This window comes from Stylophora pistillata, chromosome 14, assembly GCF_964205215.1.
Source record: "Stylophora pistillata chromosome 14, jaStyPist1.2, whole genome shotgun sequence".
In the NCBI taxonomy this organism is placed as follows: Eukaryota; Metazoa; Cnidaria; class Anthozoa; order Scleractinia; family Pocilloporidae; genus Stylophora; species Stylophora pistillata.
The window spans coordinates 2243024-2256476 of NC_142532.1; the positions used below are offsets into that span (position 1 = coordinate 2243024).

The 13453-nt window shown below is 38.3% G+C and overlaps 1 protein-coding gene and 1 long non-coding RNA gene across 3 annotated transcripts in view; both read left to right on the forward strand.

The window, feature by feature from the left end:
- Window positions 1–1907: 1907 nt before the first annotated feature.
- LOC111345799 (speckle-type POZ protein-like) lies at window positions 1908–3451 on the forward strand. Its single transcript, XM_022953081.2, has one exon. The coding sequence runs from the start codon at window positions 1999–2001 to the stop codon at window positions 2878–2880; it is 882 nt and encodes a 293-aa protein (XP_022808816.2). The 5' UTR covers window positions 1908–1998; the 3' UTR covers window positions 2881–3451.
- A 1998-nt stretch (window positions 3452–5449) lies between these two features.
- Window positions 5450–13453, forward strand: part of LOC111323400 (uncharacterized) — a 38899-nt gene continuing 30895 nt past the window's right edge. Inside the window, exon 1 of one of the 2 annotated variants that reach the window (XR_015995133.1) lies at window positions 5450–5633. This is a non-coding gene — a long non-coding RNA (uncharacterized LOC111323400). The remainder of the gene's footprint in view (window positions 5634–13453) is intronic. The other variant, XR_015995134.1, reaches the window with a different exon arrangement.

Genomic DNA, 13453 nt, shown 5'->3' on the forward strand with positions numbered 1-13453 from the left:
GGTATTTAAGCACAGATCTACACAGAATGCGGGGGAGAAAGGTGTGTGTCGAGCAATTGTTTCTTTATTTAGAGGTTTCCGCAGCTAATACTGCTGGAACGGTCGTGCAGGGACTCACGTAAAAGAAGCCAAACTGACTGGCAAGTGACTACTGATTGTTAAAAGCGGCTGTGCAGATGTTTTTAATGATCCAATATCTGGCACAGAATTCAACGCAACGATATGTTATCTCTTTTAGTAAGTGGAAGTGAATAGCTATTTTGGTACATACCACAAAGAAACCAAAAACTAGTTTACTTCTGTCAGTATACCAAAATATGGTCGGAAATTATACTCGTGATGCGGGATTTTGTCTTTTGAGCTGCTCGGCGGTGAATAGTACTTGCTAATCACTCCCGCACAAGCCAATCAGCCCATACCTGAAAAGCACTATTATGATACTTTATTAAATTCTCCCATTGAGGCTTTTCAGATTTAATAACAATGTAAGAAATGTTATTAAAAAAATGAAAAAATATAGGAATAATCACCTGTGTAGTTTTATTAGATATTAGTAGATCTTGTTTACTCCAGGAAAAAGGGGGTGTTTTGCTCTCCAATTGAATATGTCAAATATATTGGTTACAGTGTGGTAGATCAATATTTCAACTAGCATATTTTTTCAGGCGATTAGAAAATGTCTTTCAACTGTAGAAATAATTCAATAAATATGATTTTTTCAAAATTTGGTGACAGGGGGAATTGAAAGAATACCTTAGCAAATGAGTTTCCAGGCTTGGCTTGAATACAGGAAAGAGAAGTAATTTATCGGCCCTGAAGTAAGAGGTATGTTGTACAAGCAAATTGATGTTTAGGGCTAATTTTTGGCATTGAATTTTTCAGAATAGAAAAGTAAATAATACCAAAGTTGCCTCCGCTTAGCATTGGGTCGAGAGAGATATAGCATATCGTCTCATTTCTTGCTTCATGGCTATTTAGCCAAAGATGATTAAATTTGTGAGAGAATCACTACGCAAAATATATATCTTGGTTACACGCCCTTTAATTTGGATATATTCAGCTTCTGACACGAAGTGTAATACTTTACACGTTGTTCATTCAAACATGTAATTATGCAAAGCATTTACTTTGGGATCCATTATTTATCCAGAGAGCTCCGGGTGGGGTAGACAGGATTTTTCTGTGGGAGGGAGGGAGGGGTGCCTGTCCATGTTCTTAGCGGATGGCAGGCTAATTGATCAAGAGGAGGTCTCTTGCATAAAAGGACCCCTCAGTCCCTCACCTCTGAGAGACTTCCTCTGACAGGCACAAAGAATAAAAAATATTCTGTCATGTTTTTTACTTAGTTACGTCTTTTTCTGTACCTCATCGTAAACAAATTTTATTATTAAGAAACTTCAGTCATACTGTTGAAGTACTGGAAGGCTTTGAAATGTTATGTCACTGTACTTCGTTTCACTGAAGCCATTTTCCCGTTATTTCCGAGAAATTTTAGAAGCATTGAGAATCTATTCCGACAACTCGATATCGACTTCTTAAGCACCCTCTGTTTAAAGAGCCAAACATGTCTCCAAATAGTTAAGAATGGCTGGATATATGGCGGTCAAGATTGCCTCAAGATTTCATCGACTTTTTCCAACCCTGGAAACTCAACGACCTCGTTCTTCTTTTCATTTTCAGTTGCATACTTAAACGATGCCTTAATCGGTCAAATGATTATTCGAGTAGAGATTATTGCACTTGCTTTGGTGCGCAGGTTATGGTTATCTTAATGCCTTTCACGAAAACAAAATGCCTCGGTTTTTTAATGTCACCCCTTATTGTTTTCCGCTAAAAAATTTCGCTAAATTTTAGACCTCGCACGCTTGAGCCCGCGTTGTTGACCGCATACCCTCTGACGTAGCAATTCGTTATTCAGCCCCGTCCCCATTTAAAGAACTGATTTCAAGAAACAACGGAAGCACCTGCAAACGGCAGACGTATTCTCGACAACAAATAATGCTCTGCAATCTGGAAAAGGACATGGAAGGAGAATTAACAAACGATCAGCTTGACTTTTCTCAACCATGGCATCTCAGCGATGTAGTTTTGAAGGTGGAAGAGGAAAGATTTCACGTTCACCGAAGTATCTTGGCGATGTGGTCACCAGCTTTTTCGAAAATGTTTACTTCAGAGTTCAGCGAGAAAACAGCTGAAGAAGTGCTACTTCCAGGGAAGAATGTGAGCGAGATAAGAGAGATGCTGTTGGTTATTTACCCAACTTCTGCCAAAGAGATCGATGACAAGAACTACTCGTTCCTGCTGAATCTTGCAAGGGAATATATGATGAAGAAGCTCACCGAGAAATGCGAAGGGTTCCTGATGGATGAGTTAAGTTATCCAAGATATAACTCATACCAGTGCTTAGATCTTTTAGTTACTGCACAGTCATACAACCTGGAGAGGTTACAAGAGGAGTGCATCATCAAGGCACGAGAACTCAACTGCAGGGACCTCAAGGAGTGCCAAGAAACCGTGGATAAAATCAGCTCGCCTAATTATCAGAAAGTGGTCGACGGAATTATGCAACGAATGCAAGTAGAAATTCAGTCACTGCGTTCTAAAAATTGCCAGGCAAGGGGAGTACTGGAAAGCATCAAACGTTCTGCCTCAAGAGCTTCAGAAGAATTTGAAGAAATAATGTCTCTTCTTGTACAAGTTGCTCGTGACTCACCAGGAGATCATTACCGAAGGATACGACTGAATAATTTTGATGATAAGATAAATGTTATTTGTTCTCATTCAAAAGCTGGGTTCATGTCTTTTCAAGATCCTTTGAGAGAATTGAAGTCTTCGCTTGAAAGCATTAGTCTTTCCGTTACATCACAAGAGAAAGTATGATTATGAAGGTGGACTTCAATATTTAACAATTATACGCACTACTCTGATGAGCCCCAGAAGGCCGAAACCGTACTGTCTGCAGTTACATATATACATCTATATATGTGTGTGTGTATGTGTGTGTGTATGTATGTATATAAAATATATATGTATCTATATATAAAACACAACATATGGTCCTTCCTCCAAACATTTTTGACAACTTCAGCACAGTTTAACCGCGTTTAGAAGCTCTGTGACTGTTGCATAACAACTGCTGACTCAATCCCATAATAACAGACTCTAAACTGTATCATATAACACTACACAAAGTGTGCCTGGTTCAATTCTGCCTGTTTGGCGACTGAATGCCAGAATAAAACGTTATAAACTGATGAATAAAAAAAAACGGTGTCGCCGTTGAAGTGGTAATTTATTTCTCTATAATTAAAAACCAAAAAATAACAAATGCGAAGGAAAACAAGTGCTGAAGTTTTGAGCGAATTTCAGGTTTACCCCATTTTAAACCATGTCTCTGGGGAAATTCTAAAACGATTGAAGTAAATTGTATAAACAACCAGACCTGTTACATCTACTTCCTGTATGGGTCGATACATGGGTCAGCCATGGAGATTGTTAAATCAGTCAGTAAAAGTCGATTAATTTCTAGGGAGGCGGAATCTTGCTGAGTGATTTCCCCTGGGTAAGGTACCACTATGCAGAAAGTAACCCTAGGTTACCATACATACATACGTTAGTTGACTACTCCCCATGGGGGCTTTTCAGGGCCAATTCCCACCCCTCCCACCCCAGGGGAGGACATCCACAACACGGTAATCTCGTGCGTGGGAAATTAGCTTCTCCTACCCCTAACCCTGCAGGAGACGGGGCCTACGGTTTATTCGTCCTTATCCGAGAAGACTAGAATATCTATCCATTTCTTTTTTATAGAAAGGTAGCATAGAAAAAGGTACCTTAGAAACATTAGAGCTTCTAAATACAACTTAATATAACCCTTTATGTACCTGCATAACAAAAAGGAGCTTGGCGACCCCAATTGCTGTTAATCACTGAATTATATATTATAGATATTTTTTACGAGTAAAATTGATGTGTAAGGTTCATTTTTGGCAATTGATCATTCAGAATAGAAAAGAAAATGATGCCAAAGTTGCCGCTTAACACTGGTTCGAGAGATATACCATATCCTCTTAAATTTCTTGCCTCATGGCTAGTCAGCCAAACGTATTAAATTTGTGAGAGAATCACGACGAAAAATATATATTTTGGTTAAACGCCCTTTAATTCGGATATTCGGCTTCTGACTCGAAATGTAACACTTTAGCATTTTCTTAAGTACAACCAAAAGGCCATTCTTCAAATTTACACATAATAGCATTTGAGACCTTAAGAAGTGATAGTGGCAGCTGTATTTTACACTTAAAATAAATTGGTGAGTTGAGTTGGGAACTAGGCAACAATCCAAACTCCTCGTTCTTAGGCTTTCCGCGTTAAGTTAGGCCTGCGTGAGTTTGGGTGTGCGGTTTTAAGAGTTTCAAAGTCTAGCCAAATTAGCCCTTTTTCAAGTGTAAGAGGTGTTCTCTGCTTTAATTTTGAAGAGGGGCAAAAATTGAATCAATATCCCATTTTTTTAGACGAGAAGGAAAATGAAACAGGTCTGGGTCAACAACTTCTAAACAATTGTAAAAATTGTCCCCTCTAGGGCAGCGTGCGCCGTTCCTGGTTAATTAACGCAAACTACTGTATATACTACCAACAAAAGATGGGCACAACTGCATCCGGAACGACCCTAACACCTGTTCGTGTCCGGTTTTTTTCCTGTTAAATTTGGATGATAACAGCCATCTTCAAGTCAGTAGAGATGAAATATACCCTTTACGTTTAAACATGGAAGAAAAAAGATGAAATTTTGCTTACGTGTAATATGGTTATAGAAGAAACACACGTCATTTCGGCAAATGAACTGACGAAAAGCCACCGAAGATCCCTCAAAATCACTGCAATTCCGTATAACATACACGCATAGGAGTGCCCGAGTCTTTTTTTGTTTCGTTTTTTGTGTTTCTGGTTTTTATTAACAGCAAGGCATCAAGCTCGACGGATTATCTCCTGGCAAAGTGGAAAATCGAAGTCAATACTGAATTGTTTCCTACTGTGAGACATCAAACAATATTCGCACAATGCACTGCTTAGAATGTCTGTGAAACAGTAACTCTATATCGCGGAAAAGACAGATATTGACATATCTGTTAAATACTATCAAGTGATCTTCAAACATCTTAAACCGGATCGTGAGTAAGTTTTTTAAATCTACATAAGCTTGTATTAATTACGCATAGGACACTTCAGGTTGTGATATGAAAACTTTTCCGAGCGTTTTCAAGTAAAAAAAAAAAATCCAATTTTTTTCAGAGGTAACTGATAGTTCTCTAGATCTGTTCACGGATTAATACAGCAACCATCGTTTTATTTTACACGTAAATGTCTTTATCATCATAATCGATATTTCTTAAAAGCGTCTAACAGATAAGCAATATTATCTGGCCTGAAAATCGTCTATATTCAGCTCACGTACACTTGTCCTTAATGTGAAATGAATTTGACCAAAACCTGTTCTTAATAACGCCTTTTGTTCCACATGAGGATTAGATGAATCATTAGCATAACACAAGGTTATCCAAGGAAAAAGGGGCGATATCTTAAACGTGAACATAGCCAGCCTACATGCAAGTACATGCGACATCGTCTCAAAGGTAAGCTAAACTTTTAATATATTTTACATGCGTCTGACACCGTACAAATGTGTAGTTAATTGTCGTCTCGGTAAATATCGAAAAGTCAGACGAGTTGTGCGTGTAAAACTAATTTTTACCAAAAATCGGCCTTTGTTGTCAGTTTTTTGTCCCCGAGTCGGCCGCAATATCAAGTTATTAGCATAGCAGACAAAACTAATTTCAAAGCCAGAAGTCTATATCAGAAGGTCGAACTACCGAAGGAAAACCTCAAGTTTTTTTTATTTTATGATCTGTTTAAATTTCTCTTCCTTGATTTTAAAAGTTAACGTTACTAACTTCAAAAGTACATCGATTATCATCATGACTATATCATGATGACTTCAAAATCTTTGCAGAGAAAATTTGCGACTGTTTCATTAGAATAAAGTTTTTTTTTTTTTTACCGTTTCTAAAGCGCGCAATCACTTTTTGTTTTAAATTCGGTTCCCAACATTGAATATCTTTCCCAATCATGAATAGATATTAAAAAGGCCTAACACAGTTCGAGGTTTGAAAAAAATCGAACCAGCGGTCTGGGTTATCTGTTCAAAAAGGCCCACCAAAATTATCTATTTTCTTTTCATTCTTGCGAATGAAGATCCTTTTACACGTAGTTCGTCCAAACTTCTAATTATGCGCAGAGGTGATTTTTTTGATCCATTATTTACCCAGAAAGCTCACGTCACAAGCTAGAAAACTAAGAAGCGTAGACAAGATTTTCCCGTTGGAGGGGAGGGGCGGGACTAATTTTGAGAATCTATTCCGAGAATTCGATACCTGACTTCATTTGGACCCTCTGTTTGAGAAGGTGTAAACCTCTCCAGTGGAAGGTGTTTGTTTGTATGTTTGTTTGTTTATTATTATTTTATAGAACATTAGAAGCAAATTTACACAACCGGCATATAGCATTAGCTAGTCTTGGCGAGTATTAGTAATAAATAAGTAAATACTACACATTGAAATTTAATTATCACAATAAACTAAAGAGAAACTAAAGAGATTTCATTACTACAATAATTATTATTGAGGTTATAAGCCATGCATTAGTTTACTACATTATAAGCTAAAAGATACGTACAGTTACTTATGATGCACGATCCTCGCAGTAGATAGCGCTATTTAAGCATAGTTAGTAGAGGTTCCCCTCTACTAACTATGATTTAAGCAATAGCGAAAATCAGACCTGAAAAAAATCAGGCCTGTACGGGATTCGAACCACTGACCTCTGCGATACTAGTACAGCGCTCTACCAATTGAGCTAACAAGCTAACTGGGAGCAGGCCGTTAAGTTGATTCAAAATATATGAACTTCATATATTTCATTGTATCTGATTTATCACTTTCACGGGTTTATTACGAATAGTCGGTTTCGCTTGATCGTAAACAAATTCTGTTGTTCGGAAACTTCAATAATTTTATTGAGGGCTGGCGGAACGCTCCGAAATGTTATGTTGCAGTGCTTCGCTTCGCTAAAACTTATTGTCTCAGTTATTTCTGAGAAATTTGGGAGGTATTAGCAGAGAATCTATTCCGGGAAATCGTTACGTGTCTTCACTTGGACCCTCTGTTTAAGAAAAGTAAACGTCTCCATTGTAAGGTGTCTCCAAACAGTAAAGAATGGCTCGATATAAAGCGGTCTTGCCTAGTAAAGATCAGATCGACTTTTCCCGACCCTGGGAACACAGCGATCTCGTTCTGTTTGTGGAAGGAAGACGATTCAATGTTCATCGCAACATTTTGGCTTTGTGGTCGCCAGTATTCTCACGAATGTTCACCGCGAACTTTAGAGAGAGAACTGCGCTGGAGGTGCTCCTTCCAGGGAAGAGATCAAGCGAAATAACAGAGATGCTCCTGGTCATTTATCCGACTAGTCAAAGGCGATCAATGAATTGAACTACTTTTTCTTATTGGATCTTGCAAATGAATATATACATGATGAAGAAGCTCACAGAGAAATGTGAAGACTTCTTGATGAGTACCCTGACATGGCAACAACGCGATCCTTCCCCTCTAAAGAGCTTGGATCTCTTCTATGTTGCACAGGAGTACCGTTTGGAGAGGCTACAAGACGCCTGCGTCAACCAAACAGAGGATATCAACTTCTGGGATCTGACGAAGCATTCAATGTACGACAAAGTCAATTTCGCCAACTATCGTAAAATAATTGAGGGGATAATTCAAAAATTGGAATTGGACACTCAGAAGCTGTTATCAGAGCAGCGGGCCTTGCAAAATGAGGTAAGAAAGCTGTAACAGAAATCCAAAAGTGTCGAATCTCAAGCATCAGATGTCATTAAGAAGTTTAAAGACTACTTGAACGAGTTTGCAAAGATTGTTTGCCGCAGACGTCGACAGAATGACCAAAGCTGCGCGTGTTCTGATTCTCTGGAAGAGAAGCTGAATACTATTTGTGGCTGGAGTTGTATTGATCCGTTTTTCGAACTCCGAGCACCACAAAAAGATCTTCTTGACAAACTAAGTTCTTTGATACAGAAAACCGCAGCATATGCGTGATGGACTGGCATTGGCAACTCGATCTACCGTTGAGAAGACAAACTGAGTAGACGAAGGGGTATGAAGAACTTAAAATTTCTAGTTTTAAGGACTACGTTCATGCTGTATAAGACACGTTTTTTGCTTATCTGTTTTTCTTTGCATTATCTTATAGTGCCGAATATGTATTTGAAGACGTTTCAAATTTGCATGTGGCAAAAAAGTAGGTCACGTTTGATAATTAAATACTACTGAGAACAATAAGATAAAATTCAAAACGGTAAATGCGAATGGTACTAAGTTCGAGATACTTAGGGGGAAATGGACGGCGTCTCTTTTGTAGAACTAATCAGTAAACACAGAATTCACTCGCTATTATCAACGACCCTATGGGTAACCATCTCCCGGATAGCTCAATGGATAGAGCCCTGGGTTCGAGCCCCGGCCGGACCAACACTCAAGGTCTTAAAATAATTTAGAAGAATTTGCTACCTTTCTATAACATCAAGAAATGGTTAGATATTCTAGTCTTCTCGGATAGAGACGAATAAATGGAGGTCCCGTCTCCTGCAGGGTTGGGGTAGGAGACGTTAATTTCTCACACACGAGATTACTGTGTGATGGATGTCCTCCCCTGGGGTGGGATGGGTGGGAAGGTGAGATCGATAGACTGAAGCGGTTGCCAGAGGCGCCTGATATGCTGACGTCTGTTCTCAACCTTACACTGCGCCCGTAATTCAGCCTCTGGGCTGCAAGTGGTCCGATATAAACTATATTCGTATATGGCATGGTACAATGTGGTTTTTAGATGTTTCGACAGTACTAAACAATTGTCTTTAGTGAAAGCCACTGCCAGATAGTTTTACCAACTTTTGGGACGATTTTGTCACTTTACAATTGATGAAAGTTATGCTGTCGTGCCTAGTTTTACTCAGCATACTATTAATCCTTTTTAAAATCAGAACTTTATCTCCTTGTCTGTTTGTTAAAGTTGTTACTGTCTGTTTAGTTAAACTTAGTCCGTGACGTTTTTCCTTTATTCTTGTCAGTTTTTTTGTTGCGTTACGTTTCGGTACATATACACGAAGTAGAGTTTGGTCAGATGTTTTTTTTTTTTTTTTTTTTGGTCTGTAACTTCTCACACGGGTTCTTATCGACGAGCTCTTGCGGGCTGTAAACTCTTCTTTTAATCGTTTGGTTCGCACAAAATGTAAGTAGGATTTCGATTGACGCTTGTTTTAGGTATTCATTTTGTTTATTCGTCTTCTTGTTTGTTTTCTTTCTCAGTTTTCACCGTCTTGTAACCGTTTTTCATGACATTTTCATACCATCAATTTTGATGGTCGAAAATTAAAGGAATAATACGAATAACGCGTCGAAGTTGTGTGCTATCCCTAACACTGTCATCATTAACGCGGTTAAAGCTATTTCCAGGTGTATACTTTTAAAAAGCTGGAACTTGATTAATGGTTACTGCCGGTTTTCACTATACCACCATCAACAAAACCATTCTACAAATGAAGTCAAGAATCAAACAAATAGAAGAAGATGAAAATTCAAACAGTCTCGGAAAGATTCAGGCCTGTGCGATGTTTCGTGCGGGAGATAATCGAAGAAATTATTTACTAAACTTATGAGGCTTCGCGCGGAGACGCCATGTTTGTGTCCCTCTGAGGGGCACAAATGCGGCGGCCGAAAGCTATGTTATGCAAAAACATATTCTTGCATAACATAGTTTTGCTATAAAAAGGCTGTAGTCGTCTTCTGAGGGCTCATAAACATCTGTATGAGTACTTATTCTCATACAAGAACTGTTCAGATTGAAATCTCAGCGATTAAGTCACTTTTTTTTTAACCTACGCCGTGACGGCATTCTCAGCCTCCATTAAATATCGTGTCACGCAAAATCTTAGAAATTCAACCTGGCTTTATCACGAGACGAAAAACCCTATTAAACTGAAACTTTGCAAAAAGATAAGTATTCAGCTGTTTTAATAACTGACTAAACTAAAATCTCAATTGCATAAATAGCGCTCTCTACTGCGAGGATCGTGCATCATACATATCTACAACCGCAGTTCAAAATATATATGAACTTCTTATATTCATTGTACCTGATTTATCATCACGGGTTTATTACGAATCAACTTAACGGCCTGCTCCCAGTTGGCTTGTTATCTCAATTGGTAGAGCGCTGCACTAGTATCGCAGAGGTCAGTGGTTCGAATCCCGTACAAGCCTGATTTTTTTCGGGTCTGATTTTCGCTATTGCATAAATAGCGCTCTCTACTGCGATGATCGTGCATCATACATATCTACAACCGCAGTTCAAAATATATATATGAACTTCATATATTCATTGTACCTGATTTATCATCACGGGTTTATTACGAATCAACTTAACGGCCTGCTCCCAGTTGGCTTGTTAGCTCAATTGGTAGAGCGCTGCACTAGTATCGCAGAGGTCAGTGGTTCGAATCCCGTACAAGACTGATTTTTTTCGGGTCTGATTTTCGCTATTGCATAAATAGCGCTCTCTACTGCGAGGATCGTGCATCATGCAAATTAAACTGTATTGCATCAACGGAACCAGAGACGTGACATCTACTTCCTGTATGGGCTGAGGCATGGGTCAGTTATGGAGATATTTAAATCATTCAGCCTGTGTTGAGGAATTGCTTGGGAGGCCGAGTCTTGCAAGGCAGTTTTCCCTGGGTGAGGTTAGGTTACCATAGAAACATTACAGCCTCTGACTGACAACCTTATGTCACCCTTAATGTGCCTGTATAACAAAGAGGAGCTCGGCGACCCCAATTGCCAATCATTGAATTACATCACGAGGAATCTTCACGGTTCACATAGTTCACAGCCAACTCAGTTATCCCTGTTATTAATTTATACGACTTTCAGATAATGCTGAGGAATCATTCAAAATCTAAACACCAAAATACAAGTAAAATTAATAATAGTGAAACAAGATAAAATATTGCAGTGAAATTTTGAGTCTCTTATTTGATGGAGTAACATATGTCACATGGCATGCATGGTCATTTTGGAATAGGAGGGATCGAAAAAAGATACCGCACTGACTCGTAAAATATCCGCGTGAATTGGGAGTTAAACCATGGAGTGAGAGAGCCTATAAACGATAATTTATACTTAATAATCTATACTTTGAGCTTGTTGTAATATCTCATTCAAACTATTCCTTTATATATTGATACACCTACAGACGTGATGCTGGCAAGTGAGCAGTAAGTAGATTTCGCAAACAAATTACCATAGTTTCAGTTTCGAGGTATTTGAACGTGACTACTAAGTTTTGAATACGATCCGAGACATGATGATCATGGTCATCATTTTCGAACATTCCATGAGAAAAAACAAGACCGAAAAAAATTGAATGGTTCGTTGACTTCACGACGATCGAGACAGATTTAACTGTCTCTGCAGGGCAAAAGCTGGTTTTCAATACCATGGCATGTGACCGGAACGATGGCTAAGACTGAGCTGTTCAGACGGTCTCAAACTTGCAATCGTGACATTTGCCAACATCTAAAAAGTCGCATACCTCACGTATCCAAGTCGAAATTGTTTAAAATGGTCTGAAATATCAGTTTTTGTCTGGAAACATCTGTTTTTGGCACTAAAATCAGGTAGAGGCGTTTGCATGATATGAGCTCGTATTTTTGTGCGAGCTTCAGAGTGTCTTATCAGTACGAGACATAATAAAATTCACGGGGTACGTCTTTAACGCTTCTCGGTATATTCAGTTTAACCTTGCTTAGTTCAGATTTGAGAAAATGCCTTAAAGTCTTTTCCTGTTCATTAGTTAAGCCGTCTAATCTATGGATTTCACACCATACCCTGTAGGGTATTTTACCGATCCTTATCGAAATTTCGCAATCGAATAGTTCTTGTCTAAGAGATTTAAAAATAATTTTCCGAGAAAATTCAGGCGCTTATCATGCAAAGCCCATCAAACATTATCCTGGGGGTTAAGTTCCCCTCCCCCGTGACTCTCCCTTACAAGGAATACAGTATTCCTGACGACCCACATCAACAGAAAATCTTGTAAAAACTAACGAAAACCTGCAAGAAAAGCAATGACAGTCTCTGTAACTCAATACCACATCCACTGGGTCCCGAACATTTTATTAAAAAAACCAGCGTGATTTTAGAGCTTAAACACCGTGGTATTACATTATTTAGTGCGATCTCGTGCTTGCCAAAGACCATATTTTAAGAGAGGGTATCTTCTCTTGGTAATTTTCAATCTGTTGGACAAAAATATTTTAAAAATTTTTACTCCAAGAAGATATCAGCCTGAGGATAAAAAAATGTTTCCAGAATTTCAGGGGAATATTTAACCCCCAGGCTTGAATAAAAAATAAATCATACCCACGTTTGGTCAATCCGCATGGATCCCAAGCAACTAGTTTTTAAATATTCACTTTTTCAAAACGTCGTACATGTCTAGTTGACGACTTCAAAATTCTTCTAAAGGCTGACAGCCATTTTCTTACTTAATAGGAGGAAGAATTTCTGTTATATCTCAGTATGCATATGAACTCGATGTCAGTAAAATATCCAGGTTGTCATTGTGTTTCTACCTAGTCAAACTGCTCTTTATCACTGAATTACTTGATAGAGTCAGGTAAACTGTGGGGGATTCTAGACTTCACGTTCTCTGCAAAAACCTAGAATTCTTGAATATTCCAAGTCTCCACCTGGTGCAGAGTTGTGGCTAATATGCATTTATTGGTCTGAGAAAGTATAAAAGTTGTCGCGATCAGCATGCCACGTGTCGCCAATCTAGTTTCGCTACCACCTTGTTTTGTCAACTTTTTTTAATGGAGAGCTCTAATTACAAATTGTAAACGTGACTGTAACTGTTTTAGATCTTATTGACTTTTCTTAGAATCGAAATCTGTAAATCTTACTTTAAAAAAGAGTGGATTTTTTTTTAATAGGAAACGCTAACAGATACACCTTCAAAAAAAATTCTTGATAAAAAAGCGAGATTGTTCAAGGCTTCTATGTGAAAACGAAAAAAACAAACCGCAAAACAAAGCAAACGTGATGTTTGATCATCTTTCAAACTGTTTCATTATGCTCAGCTGCGAGTTCACTGACTCACTGATAAATCAATAAAAAAAGAGAAGTGTCTATTGAGCGATATTTTTTTTGTTGTTTCCCAGAACGGAGAATCGATCCTAACTTTTATCACAACCCAAACATAAAAATGTAATAAAATAATTTACTTTCTGAGTAGCTTGCAGAAAACAAAGTCATTCTGAAATACT